Source organism: Ochotona curzoniae, unplaced genomic scaffold, assembly GCF_017591425.1.
Source record: "Ochotona curzoniae isolate NIBS_2020 unplaced genomic scaffold, NIBS_Ocur_1.0 contig_3819, whole genome shotgun sequence".
Classification (NCBI taxonomy): Eukaryota; Metazoa; Chordata; class Mammalia; order Lagomorpha; family Ochotonidae; genus Ochotona; species Ochotona curzoniae.
In genome coordinates, this window is record NW_024466004.1 from 10497727 (window position 1) to 10522542 (window position 24816).

At 44.9% G+C, this 24816-nt stretch overlaps 1 protein-coding gene across 2 annotated transcripts in view; it reads right to left on the bottom strand.

The window, feature by feature from the left end:
* Positions 1-4102: 4102 nt before the first annotated feature.
* Positions 4103-24816, bottom strand: part of CLIC5 (chloride intracellular channel 5) — a 147425-nt gene continuing 126711 nt past the window's right edge. For both annotated transcript variants that reach the window (XM_040983491.1, XM_040983492.1), the window contains exons 5-6: positions 11434-11618; positions 4103-5479 (exon numbers count right to left, since the gene is read on the bottom strand). In XM_040983491.1, the coding sequence (XP_040839425.1) occupies positions 5312-5479; positions 11434-11618 (353 nt within the window). In that variant the 3' untranslated portion in view covers positions 4103-5311. The remainder of the gene's footprint in view (positions 5480-11433; positions 11619-24816) is intronic.

Consider the following 24816-nt stretch of genomic DNA (forward strand, 5'->3'; position numbering starts at 1 on the left):
GCTTAACCAAGAGTCAGGAAAGGTGGTGCTATGGGAGGGAATTTTTAGCTAGGAATGCTGACAAAGCCAAGAGAACACTCCATGAACAGTAGCATTTAAGCCATAATCTGGACTGTTGACCTTCCCTCAGATAAGACAATACAGACAGCACATGTAAAACATAAAGGAATACTGGTGTGGCTTGGCGCTTTGAAGAAGTTTTAAGCTTTGCTTGAAAGAAAAAGTTCAATTTTCAAATGATTGGCTTACAAACTTTATGCTTTTACTTTTCTTCTTATCCTGTTTCTTTTTACCTGTTTTCGATTTTTAAGAATGAACATATTTTCTTTTATGTTGCAGAAGTAAACTACTTGTTCTTTGGGAAAAAAAAAAGATGTATATTTTACTTCTAATTTAAGATAGTATAGGAAGGTCCCGGCACGATAGTGTAGTGGTTAAAGTCCTCACCTCGAACGCCCGGGATCCATATGGGCGCTGGTTCTAGTCCTGGCAGCCCTGCTTCCCATCCAGCTCCCTGCTTGTGGCCTGAGAAAGCAGTCAAGGACGACCTAAAGCTTTGGGACCCTGCATCCGTGTGGGAAACCTGGAGGAGGCTCCAGACTCCTGGCTTTGGATTGGCTCAGGTTCAGCCATTGCGGCCACTTGGGGAGTGAACCATTGGACAGAAGATCTTCCTCTCTGTCTCTCCTCCTCTCTGTATATCCATCTTTCCAATAAAAATAAAGAAATCTCTAAAAAAAGAAAAAAAGATAGTATAGGAAATTCCTACCTCAAATAATAAGTCTGATGGTCTCTTTTATAGTAATTGAAAATAAAGCAACTTTATTTGAATCAGTCAAAACCAATCAAGACTGGGAACAATTTGGTTCAGATTTATGGGGAAAGCACTCAGTGACATCTTCATTAAAAGGCATTTTATATTTATTAAGGCTGGAAAGCAAGTACTGTTATTTCATCAGCACAGTTAGAGGGCTCGAGAAACTCAAGAAGCCATCGTGAAGTGCTTGTTCTTTTATAAAAGCTGGGCATCATTAGCTGGCTGAATGAACGCTCTAGCTTATACAATAAGACAACCAAGCAGCTAAGAGAGTAAGATCAATTCAAACATCAGTTGGGTATGTTATATGTTAAATATATGCATAGTCAACATTGTGAAATCTCTAACCGTGCACAAAATATCTCAGGTGATTTTATCCTTAAAACTATGCTTTCCCAAAACTCAAATTGTTTTTTATAGAAATATCCATACTATAGAATGCTGAACTGTTTGCCACTCTCTGTTCCCGCAATGTCAGGATGCACTTAAATAGCAGGATGATGAACTTATGACTGCTTTCGAAGGACTATACTATTGTAATAGTATGGTGGAAATCAGTTGGCAGGGAGAGGACTTGGGGAGGGACTGAGAGAACTCCCAGAGCCTATGGACTAGTATCATAAAATTAAAAATAAAATAGAAGGATAAAAAGAAAATGGGGGAAATATTGAAATATTGTATTTATCTTTGGTTAGTGAGGAGGTTGGATCTATTTCTTTAAATGGCATTAAATACACTATGAAATCTTGAGATGGAAGTCTTCTGAGACTATCCTGGTCAAAGAAAGCTGTGTGTGCCCAAGGGTGCCCATGCTAGGTTTGAGTGGTGAAGCAAGGGGCAGGCTACAAGTCTGTGGGCAGCAGCTCCCAAAGCCAAGATGTTGTCACTTGGGTCCTCCTCTTTAGGATCGGAGAGTTCCAGGTACATACTTATTTCTCCAATATTCTCTTAAGAGTCTTCTTACCTTCATGTAAAATAGGAAGCAGTCCCTTGGGAATCTTTGACCTTGGTTATAATTGTGAGTTGATGTTTTCTCTCTTTCCAAAGAGGAGAGTTGGGCCGCTGGGATGGCTCCTGGTTTATGGGAGTGAAGGGAAATTACTGGAGGACATGGTGGATGCCCACCGTCTCCAGAACAGTTTTGTTTCAGTCACAGATGCTCACAGTGAGGGATACCCAACACTTCCTGTCATTGCTGTTTGTTCAAACTTTTCTGATTCCTGGGACTCTAGCAAGAAGTCAAGGACTACTGTAGGTGTGATCCATCTTGTGATGATTCCAAGATAATGGCGATGTTTGTCCTCTCAATGGTCATAAGGTTTAGGGGGGCGTGAAGAGCTTCTACTATTTCACTGGACAAGTGCCCAAATGTGTCCTAGGCAGTCTCATTCCTGGTGAGGTCTTTTTTATGTTTTCATATCTAGTACAAGAAGGGGACACCAAGGACAGTGCCATTTCCTTGGAAAGGGATGCTAGTTTGGGACCTTGGGGCCAAATCAAGCTGTATTTCCCAGATTTCACCTCATTTGGTACTAAGCAAGCTGTGTAGCCCTTGTTTTACAAGAAGACAGTCCTACTTGTAACTGTGATTCTAACTTCATTTGATATTTGACTTCCTTTGTCAGGAGATAGATTTTGCTTTGGATCAGCTGTGACTTTACTCACCCAACTCATCTTTTGTAGTTATTAACATTTTAGTTCTGAGCTAATTTAAGTAGTATGCAGTCCTGAAGAGATGAGTGAGTTCAATTCTACAATTCTGAGCTTGATTCTTGTTTCTGCCTTTGTCTCACACTACCTCATTTCACAAAAAAATAGTGATGGATGCCAAAGGGGAGAAATAATTACGAAAGAAAACAGGAGCTCAAGAAAAACAAATACTGGGATCAGAATTCACCTGGGACCCATGCTGCAAATCCTTCAATTCTTCCTGATTTGGTTCTTGGGACAACTAAGGACCTCATCACAGTATCTGGGAAATGTTGCACTGTGCACTTAACCCAGTGATGGCCAAAGCCAAGCAAGACTGAAAGATCCTGGGTGGGGGGAGGAATCTCTTCTGAAAAGAAAAAAAAAATAAATTGAAAGTATTAATATTCTTTTAATATCCTGTGATAAATCTGGTTATAAAACAGCGTAACTCTAATAGTCTGTTGCCTTAGATGATATTTCTGAAGTACACAGAAACATCTTCCTCCTTTTATTTCTCTCCCTCTTTTAAATGGTTATGACTGATCATGTAACACCCCTACCCTATGCCTTAATAGTGTTATTTATGCCAAACTAGCTCAACTCCAGAAAGGACATCTGGAAACAACTGTAATGATTAGATCTAGTCTGCTTTGGGACTCACCAAGAGCTGGGTTTTTAATATCAAGGCAGAGCCCTGAGGACTTGGACTCTCCTCTGGGATAGCGTTACCCTCCAGGGATCTTTATTCTGTGAGCTGTGCTTCACGTGTGAGCTTCAAAAACAACTCACTTGCGGATCTCAAACATGTCAGCTGCCTTTCAGGTCCTCCGGCATGGGTCTGATGGCCTGGGAAGATTTCTGAATGAAGCATGTGACTTCACACTAATGAAGAAGCTAAAACGCCGTCGGAATCATTCCGACCTGCATTCTCACGGGCTGGTTGGAGCTTTTCCCTACAGTGAAACGACTGTTGCCTCACCAGGTCTCCTTGTTAAGATTCCCCAGGGGCCAAGTTTCCAGGGAGACTGTGGAAAGATTCCTTTAGTGAGGGAAATGAATCAACTCATTCTGCCCTTTCAAAGCTCTCTCTAGGGCTCATAAAATGTCCTACTGAGAAATTTCCTCTTCCTCAGTGGGTTGAAGGAGACCTCCAGCTTCCTGTCCTCTGGTTTGATCAATGGATCACTTATTTCCTTCAGAGATCCCTGGAGGCAGGTGGGTCCAGGCATTGCTTGAGTTAGTTTGTTGATGTTTCTATGGAAAGGACCCGTGCTGTCCTGCCCTCGCTGAGAAATGAGCCAAGTCCAGGGCCTTTCCGGCACTTGGGAACCTTCCCCTCTACCATGCACGAAGCAACACAGAAGGGAGAATGTTTGCAGGTGGGGCCCTGGCATGGATGGCTTTCCTCACAGGGCGTTCACCAGGAGAGGGAGTTGATGATTGGTTCATTTTTCTTATTTTCCTCTTCATATGTCCCATGAAAAGGCCAGGAGAGTTTGTAAGGAGTTGAGTCAAGGAGAATGACGAAGGAGTGAAATATTAGCTAAGAAAAAAATTTTTTTTTTTCAATCTGGCAGTTGAATCTTCTTTCAAGTTCAACCACATGGTTTCCCAGTCAGATAGTCCCCTGGACTTTCTTCCTCAGGTGTGCCATGACTGTGCCATTTGCCTACTGTGTCTCTGCCATCAATATCTGCAGCTGGGTCAGCCAGGGGAAGCCCTGAGAGTACCCAATCCGCAGACTCATATCCAGAAGCAACTATGAGACATTGAGAAGCTATTTTTGGCCAATTGTTGGGGCTTTGTAGTAAGACTGGTAGTTAAATCATACCATTGGTCCAAGATTTAGTTAGATCATGAAAGAAAAGAACTACCTGAAAGCTTACCGGGGAACAAGAAATTTTATAAAGAAACCATTTGTTTTCACCCATCTTTCTCCTCACCCCCCACCTGCTTTCTCCTAGACTAGAAACCACTCATGACCACACACAGTCAAAGTCAGGGGTATAATCCCCAATCACACTACTCCTAAACAAGCAAACTCCATGGCTGATAGACCCTGTGGGCCTTTTGGCATCAACATTGCTCCCCTCATCTCCCCTTCCCAGTCACCCCAGGTTAGAACTGCCTGTCTATTTATGTTCTGGCATGGCCTGACCAGCATAAATGCCAAGGTCAGCATTGGCCAGGTACATAACAGCATTTCAGCTTTCTCAGCAGTCCAACAAGTGGACAGGGTGCCAATCTCAGCTTCAGTGCCCAATGACAGGAGTGGCAGAAGTAGGGAGTGACTGAAGATATGCTTCCTGGACATCCTTATCGGCCAACTCAGTCCTTCATTCACTCTGTCTTCTTTAGTAAGGCAGGAATCTTTTTCTAATAAGAACTAAGAGGACATTTGTCCTTGGCCATGCGATGACCGACAAAGAGGAGGGTGGCAGAGGAGTTGGTGTTGCACATTTCTAAAGCATCTGAGATGATATTTTGATATTGGCAGAAGGGGCTAGTGACAATCCCTAACACTGCACCCCAATACAGAAAACCCGAATCAAACCAGCAGGTTTAGTAGCTGCCAGCTCCTGTCCTTTCTGCTTGCCAGACTCCTGAATGATAAGGCAAGGGATGGGTGCTGGGTTTCTTAAAAGATCATGTGCTGGAGTATGGGTGAGGTCATCAAGATGAAGCCTGATGCAAAGAGAAAAATACAAGGTTTTCTGAGGCAACGAGGAAGCGGGGCCTTGGAGCTGGAGTCCTTTGGGGGCAGTTGAGTTCTTCTGCAGCAGGGACAGAGCTGGGTGGTGTTCAGGATCGGCTGAGGCGCTTGGCGACATCTGCATAGGCCAGCTCAATCTCAGTGTCAGCTGCACAGGTGTTGGTGAACTCGTCCCGGGCGTAGGCATTTTTCAGGTACCGCCACAGGCCTGTCATCTCAGCTGGGAGGTCATAGTTGCGGTATTTCTTGGCCACAATCTAAAGAAAGAAATGGCCCAAGATGATGTGAAGACATAAAACAAACCATCAGATGGCATTTGAGGACATGGGTATGCATAGCAGGAAAACTCTACGTCTCATTGATGGGCCATTGATAAAACTATATAAGGCAAGGTGGCAGTGCTGCCTTCATTTTCTTTCCTTTTTTTTTTTTCTTCATTTACTTATTACATAAATTTGATTTGCCTTTTGGTCTAGTGACTCCACTACTAGGAATTTTTCCTAAAGCAATAGCCATGGATCTATACAAAGGTTTCACTACATAATTAGGATTACAGCCTTATACTGATTAGCAGGTACACAGCATCCATGTCTGTGAATCAGGAAATACACGATCATACCCACCTATGGGGTACCTTAAGAAGTTGTTAGCAAAGATAAACTATTACTTTCAAAGCTCATTATAACACATTTGCAGAAATATATTTGATGACCAGAAGTAGTTGTTACCAAACAGAAGAGTGCCAGAGATTACATATGACTGTAGAATTACAGATAATTTTGCTTCTTCTTTTCCTTTTTTGCTGTATGTAGCATTCTCACTTATACAAGGAAAAAGAAATCCACAAAAAGTAAGTTAGATATTGGAATGCTCATGTTATGGTGTGAGGGTGAGCAAATAGAAGCTTCTGTTCTTTCCTGGTTTGTTATACTCATACACATATTTCTCCTCTAGTAAGGAGAATTCTGGAAGCATGGTGGTTAAGAACATTAGCTCTAGGTCTCCGAGGAGAGGATTTGCAGTCTTGACTCCACTTAAGAGCTGTGAAAGCGTGGAGAGGTTACCTAACCTCTCTGAGCCCCAACTTTGTAATCTCTAAATTTTAAGTAATAACAGGACCAATGTTGGACTAATAAATTAGTCAACATCCATTAAAAACTTTAGAGGAGAAACTGGCAGACTGAGTGCTCAACGGGCATTCATTGAGATCCAGCCACACCCATTTGTAAGTATTCTCTTCACTGGAGGGGGAAGGGCTGTGCCTTGAATGAGACCTGTCAGCCACAGCAACTTCTTGGACATGTGACCCATGCAGTCTCCCTGGGCCTTGTGCTCAGAAGGCCCTGCTCTTGGTTTAATGTTCTGCTGTCAACGTGTGGAAATTCTTAATAAATTTTTAACAAGGAGCTCCTTGTTTTGGCTGGGCATAAGGGCCTGCGTATTAGCTGGTCCTGCCTCTAGCCATTGGGGGCTGGGGTGGGGATCCTAGAGAGAAATTTCACCTCTGAGGTTCTGACTGCCGACTCCCACCCTTGTTTTCTTTTGCAGAGAGGGACCCAGCCCATAGGGGCAGAATCCTCTCTCTGTGAGAACCCCAAGATCAGCACCTTTGGGCTTTTTGCTTCGGTGTGGTGCCACAGATGTGTGCAGTTTTCCAGAACATGGTACTGGGTGGAGATTAGGATGCCCTATGCATATGCTCAGACTTACGTCCAAAGACCCCTGTAGGATGCAGTGTTTCCCTTCCATATTCTTATTATGGCTTTGAATTTCTGTGACAGCTCTGAGCTCTGTTCTGTTCTGAATCACAAAGACCACTTTAGCATCCTGAATCTCCCTCAGTAGCTTGTAAATAGTGTGTAAGGATGGGAGCCACAGCGTCTTCACTTCCGCACAGTGCAATCATCTCAGTCACAATGTTGATTCAAGAGATAACAACAACAAACATCTCTTCCCTGTGTGCCCTTGTTCCACATGATCCTTTACGCACATCGCAAGATAAAATACTTAAATCTCTTAGCAGCCCATTGGAGAGAAGTCTAGTATACCCCTTTTGCAGGTGAAAAAGTAAAGCATAGAGAGAATGATGAGCAGGGATTCAATAAATAAGCAGTTGTGTTTAATCTTTTTGATCTTCAGTTGCATGGATACCAGACAAGGTGTATCTAGTGCTTAGTGTAATGAAATTCCCTAATTTTCCACTGGAGAATCTTGGCCCTGAGCAAATGGAACCTACAAGAGAGTAAGTGACTCAAACAATGGGATGCCTGGATATTGATTCACTGTTAATTACTGAGTAATCACTCATATGTATTCCAGTGCCTGCTTCCCCACCCACACTTCTCACTCACCCCTTGAGTGCCCATTCTTGATCCATTACAGCTGATCTCCAAGCCCACCCTCGATTGGCTTCTGTGTGATGGTAGGGCTGAAGATCACACCCCTGCATTGCCAGGGAGGCCTGACAGGCTCCACCTAGATGAGTACTAGAGTGAGCCTGCAAGGCTGCAGGAAAAGGGGGAAGATGCCCTATCCTGTCAGTCTGCAGTTCTTGCCAGAAGCAGCTGCTGAGTCCAGGCTGCCAACACTCATGAAGCCAACTTCATCACATCTGCTGGAGAAGGCCAGCACAGGGCAGGGAGTCTGCTAATGAGATGGGAGTCTCAGCTGACTGATCCTTCCTCTGACTTTGAACCCCAGCGGCTAGTGGAGCAGCACTCCTACCTCAGGGACCCCAGGCTCAGCTCTCCAACATGCCTCATCTGCCTGGCTCCTGTGTTTCCAAGTTTTCCTAATTCTAACCTCTTTCTTTTTCACTTTCCTTGTTCCAGGCAAAGCAACTGCCTCCTTCAAATGGAAACTAGTGGGACATTGTTGCCTTTTCAGTTTTTTGGGTCATAACACTTTTCACATTAAATTTTCTCAGTTAAGATAACTGGAAGCCACTCCCAACAGTGTTCTGTCCAACTTCGATGTGACTATCAACCAAAGGTGATGGACCAGGGTTCTTCCAAAGAGCACCCAGGGTCAATGCCAGTGTCAACAGACACCACCAGTTTCCCCCAGTCTCCACTGTTTGCTGCAAAAAGAGAATGCCTGAGATTTGTCCTAGTGCCTGTCTTTGCTCAAGAGCAAATTTTACACAGGCAGGATAGCCAGGCCAGGAGAGCTATCTGGAATTTTCCAGAAGATATGAAAGAAGTTCACAGGTAAATGCAGAAATCTATCAAACTATTTAAATAGATCTATAAATACAACTATATAGATATAAACTTATTTCATATAAATTTAAATAGATACATATTTATCTAAACTGTCTAAGTAGATATATAAATATGCCTACTGGTTGGTAGAGCATATCCATGCTGAAATTTTGTTTTCAAGTTTTTTAGTAGCATAGAAAACTTTAAGACAGTGGAAATTTAATGTTTAAGTCTGTGTTTTTGTGTTTGGCTCTCTCTTCCTATTGGTCTCAAGGGCTGAATGTGGTCACTGTGCTAGGCCAAGGTGCCAGTGTCACCACACAAGGCCAGCTGAGGCCCTTCCTGCTGATACCCATGCACTTGGGCCTTGGTCACAGAGTGGATTGTTTCTTCATTGGCTTGACTTGGGGAGAACCAGAAGGGAGCCAGACTATGAAAGTTCAAACTTGGCTCTCGGTGAGGGCCCACGTCAGAGCATCCCAGTGTTCGTGGATGAAGATGAACCTGAATGTGAGCCAAGAAAACACACAAGAGCTTGACGGCAGACAGTAAGGATGCACTCATGTGGATCTGACATTCACAGGATTTTCTGGCTCACATTCGGAATTTGCTCTTTCATATGAAAATAGTTAGCTCCTACGGCCCAGATTCAGTTTTGCTGTGTGAAGCCAAACTGGAGGCCCAAGTTGTCTCCCCCTTTGATTTCTCTGCACTGTGAGGCTTGCTAGGTCCCTGGAATCTGATAAACTGGATCAGCAGAAATCCAAGGAGATATTGGAAGAGCCCCAGCCTTGGTTCCTTCTTTCTGATCCTCAGCTTCTTCAAGTGCACAATCCACTGAACTTTCTACATGGCTAGGGTCTTAACTTATCCACTTAGTTCTGGAAAGAGGCGAAGAAGTCCTACAGTGATGCAGCAGGCCTGGGAGATCAAATGGCTCTAGAGTAGACGCTCAAAGCATGCTTGTGATGGAAGGGAGGGAGGAAAAAAAAACAAAACAAAACTGTAATCCACATCCTTTCTTGTAGACATCACAAACATAAATTCCAAAGAAATCAAATGATTTACCCTAGCACAGGCTGCTAGTTGGTGGCAGATACAGAACCAGAACTTGGGCCTCTTGGTTATGTCATCTGATACAACATGATTGAACTGCAATTATGTCATCTCTGAGGAACTACTTATTCCTCAGAGAAAAGAAAATAATGGAGGCTTTGGGGGTGGGACATGCAGTAATCATAGCTTCAAAGAGACATAGCTTGACTAGACCTATAAGTGACCATTGGCATGTCCTCCAACCCCTAGTAAGTTCAACCTAACAGGCTGTATTTGCCCAATCCATCAGTACATGATTTCTTCCCAAATTACATCTCTGCTAAAGGCCCATGAGAACATCGGTGCACATATCGCTGAATGCTCTCAGCTCAAGCTGGAGTGTCCCTCTGATTGGAGGGAAGCCTAAATTTTCAGTTCCATGTTTCAGCTGGAATAACAACAACAAAAAAAATTTCATGGAATGGAAAATAATTGGATCTCAACAATAGATACACTAGGAGATGAAGCAATCGATGGATGAGTGTTTACTAAGGGGTCATTATGCACCCACTCTCACAACTTGGAGAAGGCCTCGTCCTCACAGAGTGTGTTGCCTCACTGACATACAGCTACAGACAAGGGCACAAGCACAGAGCAGTATGGTGAGAGAACCTCATTTTGTTTCTCTCTAGGCTGGTGAAGGTCAGGAGGAGATGTGTTAATTTAGAAAACGGAGGGATGTACAACAAGTGTCTTCAAACGAGATGGAGAGCAGAGATGCTCTTTCTTGCTCCAGAGAACACATAGGTGAGTGGGAGTAGTTCATAGATCCATGTAATGAGAGTGTTGTAATAATCAGCTTGTACATCTTTTTGTCCTTTTCTCTGTAAATCTGACTTTCCAATAAAAATAAATAAAGCTTTGGAAAAAAATAATCAACTTGTACAAAATGGTAGGAGTGGTGTGTCAGGCAACGAATTCCTTATCATCAAAAACGAGCAATCACAGCTCCACAGTCTGCTGCAGACAGAGCAGAAAGCCATGGGGCAGGAGACAGTGGGTACGATCTCTAACTTCCATCCACCCTAAGGATAATTGTGAGTGAGACAATGACATTGTGCATTGCAGGTGGTCAGTGAGTGCAATGGCAGTAAAAAAAAAAAGTGACATCATGGGCCCAGAGCGATAGTGTAGTGGTTAAAGTCCTCACCTTGAACGGCCGGGATCCCATATGGGCACCGGCTCTAATCCCAGCAGCCCTGCTTCCCATCTGGCTCCCTGCTTGTGGCCTGGGAAAGCAGTCAAGGATGGCCCAAAGCCTTGGGACCCTGCACCCATTTGGGAGACCCCGAAGAAGCTCCAGGCTCCTGGCTTTGGATTGGCTCAGGTTCAGCCATTGCGGCCACTTGGGGAGTGATCTTCCTCTCTGTCTCTCCTCCTCTCTGTCTTTCCAATCATAAATAAATAAATAAATAAATAAATCTTTTTTTTTTAAAGTGGCATCACATCTTGCAGGCTCTATTTCTCCAACTGGACAGCTGAAGAAGACGTACATACACTGGGGGTTGCTACAGGAAGACAGGCCTGTGCTCCAACTGGGCATGGAACTGCTGGTGTGTCCAATAGAGGTGGGAGAATAGGTCAGTGGAAACCTATGAGGAACAGACCTTTAGGGAACAAGACCAATGTTGGCAACTAGTTTATTTTGAACCCCTACAATGTGCCAGGGACATTCACACTACATCTACTCTCCTAGTAAACCTAGAATACACTCTACATGCCTGTTTTACAAATGAAAACCAAATCTCAGAGGGGCTAGAGAGCCAACAAGCAGTGAGGCCTGATGGTAGAGCACTATTTGTCTGAATTCAGACACCAGGTTTTGAACCCTAGCTGCTACCGTCCTTAACTTGAACGCATGGGTGATAAGCATATATCTCACAAGCAAGTGTTGGTGGATAGAGCCTTCTCACCTTGACCACATGGAGTTTGGGCAGCAGATTGCAGTCAGCCAGGGTCAGCTCATCTCCATCTAGGAACTTGCGTCGGGACCCCTTGTCTTCATCCCCACGCATGTTGGCGTCGATCTCCTCTGGCAGAGGCGTGTTCAGGTAGTCATCCAGTTTCTTCAGTGCTTTGGTCAGGCCTCTCTCAAGGGCTAGCATGGGGTAGCAAAAGAAATGCCTTTAGTTAACTGTTTGACACTGGGTCCAATCACAGTTCTTCGAGCACAGTGGCTCCTCTTGAAGCTTGCCCTCCCATCACATTGCCGACTCACCAAATACAACAGAACCTCAGTGGCCTTCACCTGGACTAAGGACAAAGATGTTAAGAAGCAACCACTAACCAAATCAACTAACCTTAAATAATCCTTTAAAATATATATATATATACACACACACATACTCAAAGGAACTTCAGTGAGTGTGTGGCAAAATAGAATTAAAAGCATCATTTCATTGTGATAAAAACTGCTATAATTCTTTTTTTTACTGATTCATGGAAAATGTGCACTATGAAAAATCATATCAGTTTTTAACTTTTTGTTCAAAACAACAAACTCCTACTTTAGCTTCCATGAATCTTTTTGTAGCACATGTGTGCTTGTGTGTGTGTAGAAATACAACAATTAGGTTATATGTCAAAGTTTTCTTCATGTCTCTCTTCAGCAGATGCAATAATAATAGACCAACTTTGGTTTTCTTATTTTGCACATCACTATTTTGTTGCAAACCTAAGATGAACCCATAAATTGATTTTGCAGAAATAAATATCTATTGAATAAGTAGATAAGACCCATATAGATGTACTAGGCTGAAGACAGTCTCCAGTTTTCTCTGAAAGCATTAACCATGCCTACCTCCTCCTGAGAATGGCAGGAACAAGTCCTACAGGAAATGACGCAGGAAAGAAAGCAGGCTCCGTCGATGCAGCCCCCAAAAAAGCAGTGAGCACCAGGAGTCACACTTAGGTTTAATGCAGAGAAAGTTCTCTAAAACTCAGAACTGTTGCAAATGGAAGGAGCAGGACACCAGACAGCAAGCTCCACTGGGAGAAGGCAAATACAGCTGTGTGGAGACCTGCCACAGATGCAGCTCCAAGTAAGAAGACCCAAAGCAAATCTTGTCCCACTGATCATCCACCAACTTATTCATGAAGACACATGAGCAGAACAAAACACCCAAAAGGATAACTGTGGGAAGTCACTGTCACTCGCATCGTAGCCTGAACATAAAAACTTTCCGTTTGAGGGTGGAAGTGCAGTGGTGTAGACAATGACTGGCTGGGCTGTTGCCCACTGCCTGTGTGTCATCCGCTCCATCTCTGGTAGCTGTTTTTCCATGCTCTGGTTTTGACATTGAGACCCTGACATTGAGACCCTGGGAGTTGATCTTGACGTTCACTTGAGCAGATGCAAGGGTGATGTTGCTTTCCAGAGGAAAGGCTGAGAGGATCACATTGTGGTTCAGGTTTTCCCAAATGGGCCTTCCATGAGCCACTCCTCACATAACTTGCTTTTCTCTTTTCATAGAAGAAAATTTGTACTAGACAATGGAGTGACACCAGCCCAAGAGAAATCAATGGAACGCTGACTGGAATGCTTGAAAGACAACTAGAAGTTCCTTCTCCCCGGTGTGGCATTTGAACTCGTGCTTCACCATCTGCTTTGTGTTTCCAGTTTGGAAGAATGGAGCAAGCAGGGCTGGGAACAAGGCTTGAATTCCCCTTGGTGATTGTCTAGACAGGGGTGGGATTATGAGACCATTCAAGGGCAATGGTAGAGGGTGGGTACTAACCAATACTTATTACGCTTCTCTCCCTGGAGCACTTGTGATTTATACTGTTTACTTGCTTAATCAAATCTCTCCCTCCTTCTCAGTTATGACAATTATGGAACTTTTTATCATAATGGAGAAAGGAAAAAAATTAAAGAGAATATGTTAAAATTTGACCAAGTAGCAACATTCAAGGGCTATGCCAAAAAAACAAAACACACATACACACACACACACACACAAAAACAGCGGTTTTCAAAAAAGTTCACAGAATATGCGTATTCTTAGATTTCAAGTCTTAGGCATCAAGATGAACTTACATTTTTAAAGAGATTTATTTATTTAGTTGAAAGGTAGAGTTACTGAGAGAAGGAGAGACAGATGGGAGATCTCTTATCCACTGCTTCAATCTTCAAATGGCCACAATGGCTGGGGCTGGGCCAGATTGAAGCCAACAGTCAGGAGATTCATTGGGATCTCCCTCTTGCATATAGGGGCACAAGTACCTCGGCCATTGTTTGTCACACTCCCAGGCATACTAGCAGGAAGCTGCATTGAAAACATAGCAGCTGGTACTTAAACCGACATCCTTTTATAATGGCTTAACTTCTTGCACCAAAACAGCACCCTTAAATGCTATTTTTCATGAACATTTTTTTTAAAGATTTATTTTTATTATTTTTTCATTGGAAAGGCGGATATACAGAGAGGAGAGACAGAGAGGAAGATCCTCCGTCTGATGATTCACTCCCCAAGTGAGTGCAACGGGCCGACGCTATGCTGATCTGAAGCCAGGAGCCTCTTCCGGGTCTCCCACGCGGGTGCAGGGTCCCAAAGCTTTGGGCCGTCCTCGACTGCTTTCCCAGGCCACAGGCAGGGAGCTGGAAGGGAAGCGGGACTGCCGGGATTAGAACTGGCGCCCATATGGGATCCCGGGCGTGCAAGGCGAGGACCTTTAACCACTTGCGCCACCATGCCGGGCCCTTCATGAACATTTTTAATAGGCACAGAGTGTCATATAAGACACCCTAGGTTCTAATCCCAAGAACCCCTAAGGGATCCAAGCCGACACCAGCAAACATCTATTCTCAAGGCCCTGGGACTGGTACTATTATCCTGAGATTTGGTAAAGCAGCCTGAAACAGTGACTGAAGCTTCCTAGAAGATTTGTGAATGAAAGTCAACATGTCTGTAGTGATCCTATGAAATAGGAGGATCAAGTTGGTCAATGCGAGCAAGCACCCTATCTTGTAGGACACCACATGGGTATGTTATATGGATGCTGTCTGGGTATCAGACCCATTGCTTGTGTCTTTGAATCTTTGTTCAGGAATGTGGAAGCTGCAGTTGGTTATAATCACAGTAGAGAGAACAGAAGATGAGGCCATGCAGCCTGAAGCTAACCTGTGTTTAAATCTTAACTTTGCCCAGAGTGGATTTATTGACTGGGTTGCTGAGGCTTAAGCTTCAAGGTCCCTTAATTGACTAGGACTCTTCCAAGGCCTTGAACATGAGTTTTAAATTCCTTGTTTGTACTGACTGTGTTAGCTTCAGACCCCACAAAGTCTTCAATATGCTATTGGGTGATTGGCACAGTGGTTGAGAATGCCCATGATACATATCAGAGTGCCTGGCTCTACTCCCAATTCCAGCTTCTTGCTAATTCACATCCTATGAGACAGCCTTAAGTAATGGCCTGGGTATTTTGGAACCCTGGCATCCACATCGGGACCTGGATTGAGTTCCTAGCTCAAGTTGGGCTTTAGCCTGGTCCAGACTTGGCTATTGTGGGCATCTGGAGAGTAAACCAGCAGACAGGATAGGAGATAGAATAATTCTTCATTTGTCCCTGGTTCTGGCACTTAGATATGACCTTGGGCAAATTTCTTAACTTCACTGGGCTTCAGTTTTCCCATCTCAATAATAAATGATTTTGAACTTAGATGAGAGAAGGGGAGTGTTGGATTCAGTGCCTGCCCCATCCAAAGACCTCAGTCACTGACAGTTACACCCTTGTGTGGCCAAATGTGGTGGTCAACTCGCGATCTGCCCCTCGCCTCATACTTATTCCATCTACTTATAAATGGGATCAGGTTACTCATAACAATTCTGAGGCTCCACAGAGAATGGGAGGTGCGGATGAGCTCCACGTTCCCTTTGGAAAGTAAAGCTACCGTTACTGCTCTTAATGATTTCATGTATGGACCCAGGTCTCTGCCTTGCACTCTTGGGACCGCCCCCCTTGGCGACAAGCCATAGTGAGAGGCATGCCCAGTAGGATGCTGACACAACCCACCTGGGTGCTTAAGCCAGGTCATAGAACCAACTCACAAGTGGCAGCACCCACCCATTCTCTGCCAGCTGTTAACCCTCCTCGTTGCTGACTCATTCCTCTCACCCTGGCTTGACCTGCCATCCACAGAACCCAATGATCTCTTCTGACTGATGGCACCAGTTTGACAGGGATAGTCAAACTTTTTTGCTCTGGTGAGAGGGGTGTGAAAAGCAGCAGAGTAAAAAGATGATGCTAATTTCATGTTTGTATTTGAACCGCTTTCTTCCATGAGCAGCTGCCTGCAGTAACACAGTGCAGCAACTGAACCTGGGACCAAGACACGAGAGACTCGGGAGTGCTAACATTCTCTGACGTGATGGATACCTGGTCCTCTAGCTTTTTTCTTCCCCACTGTGCCTCTCCTCCCAGAAAGATTTATTCTGCACCACACACAGATGCACTGGGCAAGTCTATGATGAGGAAACTGGGGGAATAGTTCATAAATATTCTCAGCCATATGCAAACAATCTCAGATTTATTTTTCTCTTTTTTAAAGAGGAAAAAAATCCACCCATTCCATGATCACTTCCAGATTCATTGAGGTTGATATTACATAAGACCCAATATTGTTTTCTCATCGTAGAGAAATAATGACTTGGAAACGGCAATTTGAGCTAAGAAAATAATATACTCTTACCAGGGCATGGAAGCTGACTAGGAACCAGGGAGCCAGACTCTAACCAGTTTCCAACAAGTCCCTGCATGCATGTCTCTGCTCTGGTCTGCTGGCAGCTCCTTGCTACACAGCTACCAAGGAGCACAAGGCTGGCAGAAACTCAGGAGCTCAGCATTCACGTGGAGAGGAGCAGATGTAAAGGTGATCAGAACAGCTTTGAGGGCCCAGGTGGCCACGCTCTCAGTGTCTCCTGCATGGTGTTTCTCTGGCAGTTACACATGTGGGGAAAGAAGAACTAGACGCCCTGACCGCTGACTGCAGCCTGCATGGGCATCTCTTCCATTATTCCACAGAGGAGGTGGGGAACATTACACACTGGCCCTAGCTCGGCACCCCTGCCCTGATCCATTCCTTCCCTGGTTTTAGTTCTGTACCCCAGTGGCAGCCAGGCAATCCACTCGCTCTGCAGTGGGAAGGAGCCAGGAGGGTCACACCACCCATTGTTTAGATGCACAGAGGCTGTGCATGAGTGGTTCCACATGCCCATGTCCTGAGCCTGGTGCACATGTTTGGCAAGAGCACACATTACTGAATCTGCAGGCTGTTCCACCTGATCCTGGGATGCACAGTGGAAGGGTGCCTCACCTGTGAATTGCCACGGTTTTTCACACAAGCTCTCAACTACTGGCCAGGGGAGAGACAACAACTGTGATTCAATCCATTCTGGATCATAATCTACTCCAATGTAACTATCTCAATAGTCCCTCTAGAGCACTAAGCCTCTTTGGCACAAAGTGCTCAATTTTTCAGAAAGCCAGCTTCCCACTGGGTCAGTAGGGCTGGGGTGTGGAGGGGACTGTGGTTAGTAGGAGGAGTTGTCTGTGTCCTGCTGGCTCTGGGGGAGCCAGGAGTTCTGCAATGTAGGGGGTGTAAGGCTTTGGGAAGCTAATACAAGTGCTGAATCTCCTGTGCTATACTATTCCCTAGAGTGACCACTGGGATGGTGACCCTAGATTAGGGGTCACAGGTGGGGTGTGTGCCTCCTTGCAGCATGATAGAGGAAAGCCAAAACTTTGCATCACACAAGGCTGCTAAACACACCGAGTCGGCTCACTTCCCTGCCTCTGTGTTCTTCATCCCCAAGTCCCCAAGCCACCAAGATGGCCTTCCTTTTAGTGTTTCCCAGCCAAATCAGCCACAGAACAGTGAATATCTCAGGCTAGGTATATAGACAGAATGACCACTTCCACTCTGTGGGGTGGAAAAAACCAACGGAGCAAAGAATTTAGAAGATGTTAATAGTTTAGCTACTGTCTCTTCAAAAAAACTTGTTTTGAATATCGGAGTCTGAATGCTGAGTTCCTCTTTCTGTTTTACAATTAATTCTGTCTACAGAAATCTGAACCTCTTCCAGGTCAGTGAGTGGATGCTTCAGACACATCATAGTCATGTACACGTTAAGCAAAAGAAAAATCGCTTTAGAAAATTATCTTTCTTATTCAAGTTATGAGCAAATCTGGGATATCCTCCAAACAGAACTTTTAGATTCCCAAATTTAAACTTCTTTTACTCTGGAAGACCATAGCTGGGTGACAAACTTGTCCCATTGTTCCTTGGGTAGCCGCATGGCCTGAAACATGCCACATGGCCTTCACACACCCTTCATCCCGTGATAAAAGAGAAGCTTATCCTCTCATGCTCCAGGTCCCATTCTGCTCTTAATGGTCAATGTCAGCTACAAGTTTCAATACTTTGATGACCATGCCTGGATGCAGAAGGAGTTACCCCTGAGTAGAATCAGCCATGACTCTTCTCCTCCACTTGGCAGCAGCATGGAACTACTCTGTGTGAGTTCTTGGGGCCCATGCTGTCACATGACCTGGGTGGCAGAGTAACATCTGGACAAAAAGTGAGGAACCAATTTGAGTGTTGCCTTTTAAGAACTAGGCATCCAGATACTGAGAAACATCTAGAGGACTGAGTAAAGATTTTACTTTCTGTCTTCTCATTTGAGATCACGTCAGAGTAACCAAAAAGCAAAGTTCAGCTGTGACTTGAGGGAGAACATGGCGAGATTTCTCCAGCCCCAGGTTCTGACGAATGAAGAGTGCCGGGAAGGAGGAGGTGTGGTCCACAGGGACAGGAATGCGGGTGCTGTCTGAAAGAGCACACTTTTGAGGAAAGACAAGTGTGACCTAACGGGACTTGGAGATTCTTGCATGCTCAATTTTATGACAAGTAATGCAAGAAACATGACAGTCTGTATTCCTTCTCAGGTTGAGAGACTTGTCTTCATTGCATAGCTCTTTAACGAGAGAGTAAGATGGATCAGCTATAGTTAAGTTACGTGAGAATGAATGGCTAAAGATCAAATTGTAAAGCAGGAGGAGACTGGGGTCCTTTCATTTGCAGAGATCCTTCTAGAGAACATAACAGGTAACAGAGTGATCCTCATGGCCTCTATCTCTCAGAGCCATGTCTGCATCAGGTTCCCAGGCCACACGGAGTCAGAAATGGCTACAGGGTTTTAGATGATGGAAACAGAAGACTTTGCTTTCAGCTTGTCATTGCAACCGAGTTCTCTGGCTGTGTTCATCTGTCACTGAAATCCCCAAAGAAGCCTCAGTGCCTCAAACTTGCCCGTGAGAACGCTCATTGTGGCAAAGAGGATGTCCCCGTCCAGGGCATGCTGGAGATATGGACTTTAACCTGCCTTGCTTTCTTCAGAGTTGCTGCTGAGTGGGGTTGAATAAACAATAAATAGGATTATCATTACAGTTTTAGAGGATGTGACTGAAGAAGGCAAGGACTGAAAGACCAAAGCACAGGGATCAGCTCAAGACAGAGGTGAAGCTTTTCTGTACATCCTAGAACTTTCTAGATCCAGAGAGAATCCTAACAAGCTCACAGGAAGACGCTGACCCCTGCATTTCCCAGAGAACTGGGGAGGAGGGGTCCTCAGGTTGCCTGGCATCACCTCTGTTGGTCAAGTGATAGTGTCGCTAGGCTGCACAGGTGTGTTCGGTTTTCTAGGTCTGACAGTTTGGAGAATCTGTGGTCGTCTTTGGCATTAGGACAAGAGCACAGGACTTAGAGCACCAGAGGAGGGTGTTGCCAAGTGGATCCTGGCTACAAGATCTCTTACACAGAGTGCAATGCCAAGGCCTCTCTCTTTAAGCTCTGGTGAAAACAACAAGGGCAATAATCAGACCATTAGAAGTGTAGGAGGATGCAAAATGCAAGGATGACATCCACACATCCCATGCTGCTTCTGCACACTGCGTGCTGGGCTCAGAGAAGAGTCTGCAGCATGTACCACTACAGGTATTTGTTCAAGATGGGATTGAGACCTTGGATGGAGGAGGTAAGGTGAATTAAGGGATGAACTCCAATGGTTCTTTTCAGTAAGAGTTCGGTTAACTGTTTCTTACACCAAGGAAAGACTTCACGCCTTACCACTATGATGGCTCCCAATTTAACACAATGTTAGATAACTCCCCTGCCTCGTTCTCCGGGTGAGAGAATCACTGATTGAATGGGACACTTTCTGATATACTTATTTTTTTCAGGGAACTCAGGGACTTTTCCTTAAGAAAGAGTTTTCCATAAAACTTCTTTGCCGAGCTATAGGGAACCCTGTAAAGAAACATCTTTCCGATAAGCAGCAAGAGTAAGATACATGCACACCCATAAAAGGCAGAAGCCTTTGGTAATTATTTGGTTGTGTTTAAAAGCTCCGCTGAGCAGTGGGCATTGGGTTAAGACCCCACCTAGGGTGCCAGCATTTTATTTTGGAGTGCCTGAATTTGAGTCCTGGCTCTGCTTCTAATTCCAACTTCCTCCGACTGCTCACCCCAGAAAAGCAACAACAGTGGCTCAGGTACTTGGGTTAAGTACTTGCCCCCTACCTGGGAGTCCCAGACTGAGTTTCCTGCTCCTGGCTTCAGCCCAACCCCACCCTGTCTGTCTCAGATTTGTAAGGAGTGAAACAGCAGATGGAAGATCCATTGTCTGTCTTTGTCTGCCTCAAAATAATAAAGAAAAAATCAGCATGATTTTAAGAATGAGGACTATGATCTACCTTTCATACAATAGATTATTATTATTGTTTTAAGTAGGAGGGGAGGGTGTGTATAACAGAGACAATTCTATATCCAGGTAATTGACTAAGGCAAAAGCCAGGATACATAACAAGCAAGTTTATCACTTGGGTTTTTAAATTTAAGTTTCCTTTTGTGTATACAGCGTGTACCATGTATGTTTCCGATATGTTTATAAATCAGCAGAAGAGAGAGAGAAACGAAGGAACAAGCCTCTGAATGGAGCCAGCGAGAGGAGGAAATGACGGAAACTGGCCAGGACAGGAGGGAGCCAAGGAGCTGGCAGCATCAGGAGGGAATGTGTTCCTGATTAGGGAACCCAGGCCTGACTTCAGCCATGGGCCGGTAGCGACCCCTTCTGGCCCAGCTTTGAATTAAGAACGCTGGTGCATCATGCAGGGAACAAGCACGTGTGTTTTCTATTAGGCTTTCCAGAAACTCATAAATGGTTGTAAAACCCATTGTGCTAATAGAAAGAACGACATAAATGCTGACTGAGGCTATTAATGCCGGTTGTAGTTTATGTAGCAGACTGAATCGGGCTGAAATCTGTGAGGTTTTTATGGCTCCTTTCTAACAGGTTATTTTTTAACTATGAGGCCGTAGATTCGATTTACTGCGGATGTTCAAACACTTGGAACAAGCTGGTCAAGGGGGACTTCAACTTTATGGTCATCTTGTCCAGCATTGGGACCTGGACACTTTCTCAACCCTCCCTTCTTTCAAAAACTAAGGCTGCAGCAATTTAACCACATCTTGTCTTGCTTCATCCTCAAATGACCACATGTTTTATACAAGAACCATTTGCAAATTCAAGAGCTTCTAGCTGCCCCTCCAGCTCTGCATTTAAATAATTGCTGGTTTGGGTGATTCTGTGGCTATCCCATGCATTTCTTCCCATTGCTCTTCTTCCTTTGTGAAACAAGTATGCATTTGGTGTCCCCTGTGGATCAGCTTCAGTGCCCCTCATCCCTTGTGGATTTCTGGGCCAGCTCTGTGTTGGTGAAGTTGAGCACTGTGGATTTTTAGGGACACACACATGGTAGTCATTCCATGAGCACTCCTTGCTTTATGAACTGATCTGCTCACAGTTTCCTAAATGACCTGCTCTTATTTAAAAACTCAGCACCACACGCATTGTAAATAACGGAGTATATTAAATGCATAATGAACACAGGTCAAGAGCACAGGTCGTGGGACCTGCTGCCTGGATTGGGATCCTGGCTGGGACACACAGAGCTGAATGGGCTGCTTATCTTTCCATGCTTCAGTTTCTCCTTCTGTGACACAAACATTGTGACACCGTGTCCCTTCCAGGGTTGCCGGCAGGAATCCTTGCCCATTGGGGTTTGGAGCTGGCATGCAGTTAGTGGCGGTTGAGTGTGGTGTGGGATGCTGCTGCCTCCTGGGCATGAACGCTGAATGAGAAGTTCACAGCTCCTCAGCCATGCAAGAACAACGTGGTTCTTGCCTCTGGTCTGGCTTGTCAAAACCTGGCCTGACTTGTCCTCTGTTGAAGGAAGGCAAGCCTTCTCTTGCATCTCAGGGGCGCTAAAAGGAGCAGGGATTTTAGCTGTCACTGTGTTTCTGCTACAGTCAGCCTTCCTCTTGAACAGCCCTGACACAGGGCAGCCTTACAGTCTTGGGGTGACTGCTACCTTATCAAAATTCCCTGCACCTCCCTTGCACTGGCTGAGAGCAGCTCTCTGGCAGCCTTTGGTGGCCTCTATTGGGGGGGGGGGTCACAGTCATTGGCGAGAAGCCAGCCATTGGGGTTTTGTTCTTGCATGGCTCTGTGTGAGTTTGTGTCTTTCCAAGTTTGAAGCAAGACTGCAACTAGTGTGCAAGTTTGTGCTTCTGTTTCCCGAAACCTAGGAGGGGTAATGCCTACCCCAAGAGAGAATCTCAACTGCTGTGTCTTTTTTACATGTCTGGACAAGACATTCTTCACCTGGGTGGGGGGGAAACAGCTTAACTTCAAGGTGGATAACATGCAAGAGTTTTTTCTCCCCTTCATGACTACTACCAGGAAATAATTGAATATTTTTTCAGGGTAACAAGGGGCCCAGACAACAATACTCATCTTCCCATATTTCCTGCTACAAGAAACTAAATGCCTGAGTTTTGGTTAATGAAATATAAAGAGATTTGTCAATAGGCTTCTGGGAAAGATAGGGCAGATGCTGCTGGCATTGCCTGGAACTTCGATAAAATGTCTGGAAGGGGAACAACTACCCTCTGACATAGGATAATAACTACACACTACAGACAGAGAATCAGGAGCCCAGGGGAGGAGGAGTCATGATTTCTTTAAGCAGCTACATGTGCCTGGAACATTCCATTCTCTGGACTTGTTATGTGAGAAAATCAAACTCCTACTAATAAGTAAACATTTATCAGGAGTGCTTAGAGCAGAGCATGGCACATAGTAATCTGCTATTTAGGTTTTTGCTGAGTAAGGTAAAATAAATATTTGCTTTAGCTGCTGTAATAAAAATTCCTGTTGTGTACAGCCAAATGCAACTTTTGCCGATACACCTGGTATTGCCAATAGTTCATTCCGCTTTAATGACAGCACCCTGTGCAGCGCTTGTTTTGGGATAAATATTTGGTGAAAGAATGAGTTTTACAATGGGGTTGGAGAGAGACAAGAGGCTCTGAAACCATATGACGACCCATCTCCATGGGTTCCAAACCTCACGCTGATTGCTCAGAGGCTCCGTAGTGGCTGGCTGCCTTTGTGCTGGGATAGCATTGAGCTCTGGGGATGATACAGGGATCCTACTCCCTTGACCTGAGTTGCCCTCCCCTGCGTCCCAGCCTCTGCTAGCAGAATCACAAGGGAACATAGTTCACCACTACCCTCCCCCTCTCTGCGGAGTGACACAGTGGGGACGCTGAAGCAGGGCCAGACCTGGGCAGTATGGTGAGTGACACTTGACCCTGGGAGTTCCTTAGTGGGAACAGAACATGGGGAAACTGTCAGAGCAGACCTCAAGGGTGTGTGGCCACAGCAGAATTGGCTGCTGCCATCGCCTGAAAAGTCACATGGCGCAGTCCTCCCCTGCCTGGCATATGCAGGAAGCAAGAGGTTCTGGACCTGGGCATGGAGAAGCAGAGTTTGTATGATCCAAATCCTGCCAGGTTCCTTTTGCCAGGGTTCCTAGAAAAACAATTTGCCTTCTGGCTTCCACGCTTCCAGCAGAAATAATCTGAGAATTTAACCTCCTGTGTTTTCTGACTCTTGGTGAAGTTTCACCTTTAACACCCAAATATAATTTTCCTTGAATGTACTTGTAAAAATAAAGGTGAGAAGAAAAACACCACTTAGGTAAACACCAGCACCACGCTGGCAACCTTAGTGAGGAGAACAGCTCAGATTTTTAACGCTTGCCTGATTGGGTCTAAATGAGATTTCTCTTCTCTTTTTCTTTCTTTTTTTTGTTTCACCATGACTTTGATTTCATACTCATACAAAGGTTGAAAAAGCATCCTATCTTCTTGACTGCAGGATAATTTTACGCATGGAGCACCATAGGCTTCAAATGGGGACGGGGAAGTCTAAACGCAGATGATCCGAAGGATGAAGACTTTTGAAAGGTTAGGGCATCGTGGTTGGGACTGGAAGTGGATTGGAGATCCTGCCCTTGACTCTGATGGGCCAGGGCAGGCCCTTCCCCTGTCTCTCGGGTAAATGATTAGGAAGGTAAGGGTGTCTGGAAAAGCTATGGTTTGGCTATGGCTCTTTCTTTCATGTAACAGACATTACTGAACACCTGCTCTGGGTGAGCCACTGAGCTGGCTTGCACGTAGTGTACCCCACTGACACTCTCCCTCAGTCCCCTGGAAGCACCATTCTTCCTTTGCTGTCCTGGCTGAGGTGCGTGCGGCCCCTAGATCCTCAGGGATAGCAGCGCTGTTCTCAAGAGCCAACATGTGGATTCAAGCACCATTAGCTGAAGGGATAACAAACTGAGGCATGTGTATGTATACACACAGAGGAATACTACTAAGCAATAAACAAGAATGAAATTCGATCATCTGTAGTAAAATGATTGGAGCTGGAGGACATCATGTTGCACAAAATGAGTCAAACACAGAAAGACAAAAAGCATCTGTTATCCCTTATATTGGAGGAACTAAAATTTATAGAAAGAAAGAGAAGCAGGTACTGAAAGGCTCTCTGCCTTTGTTCTGTGCGCCTAAACGAGGGTGCAGACTAATAAAGGCACAAACAGAAGGAAGATTAACTCACAGACACTGCTAGACCCTGCTGGCTGGGCAGTGGTGCTGGGGACTGTACAGGAGCAAGCTGCACCAAGAAACCACTACGTGCTTTTTGTTGACCTTTGCACTAGTCGCTGCTCCTACAGACGCAAAGTCCTTCCAATCTGTCACTTCTCTAAAACTCCACTCTCCCTTGACAAGGCATCCCAAGTCTCCTCTTTGAGAACACACACATGTGCTCTGAACACATGAAACACACAAGAGATCTACACAAACTTTGTGGAAACGCATACGAAAACCAC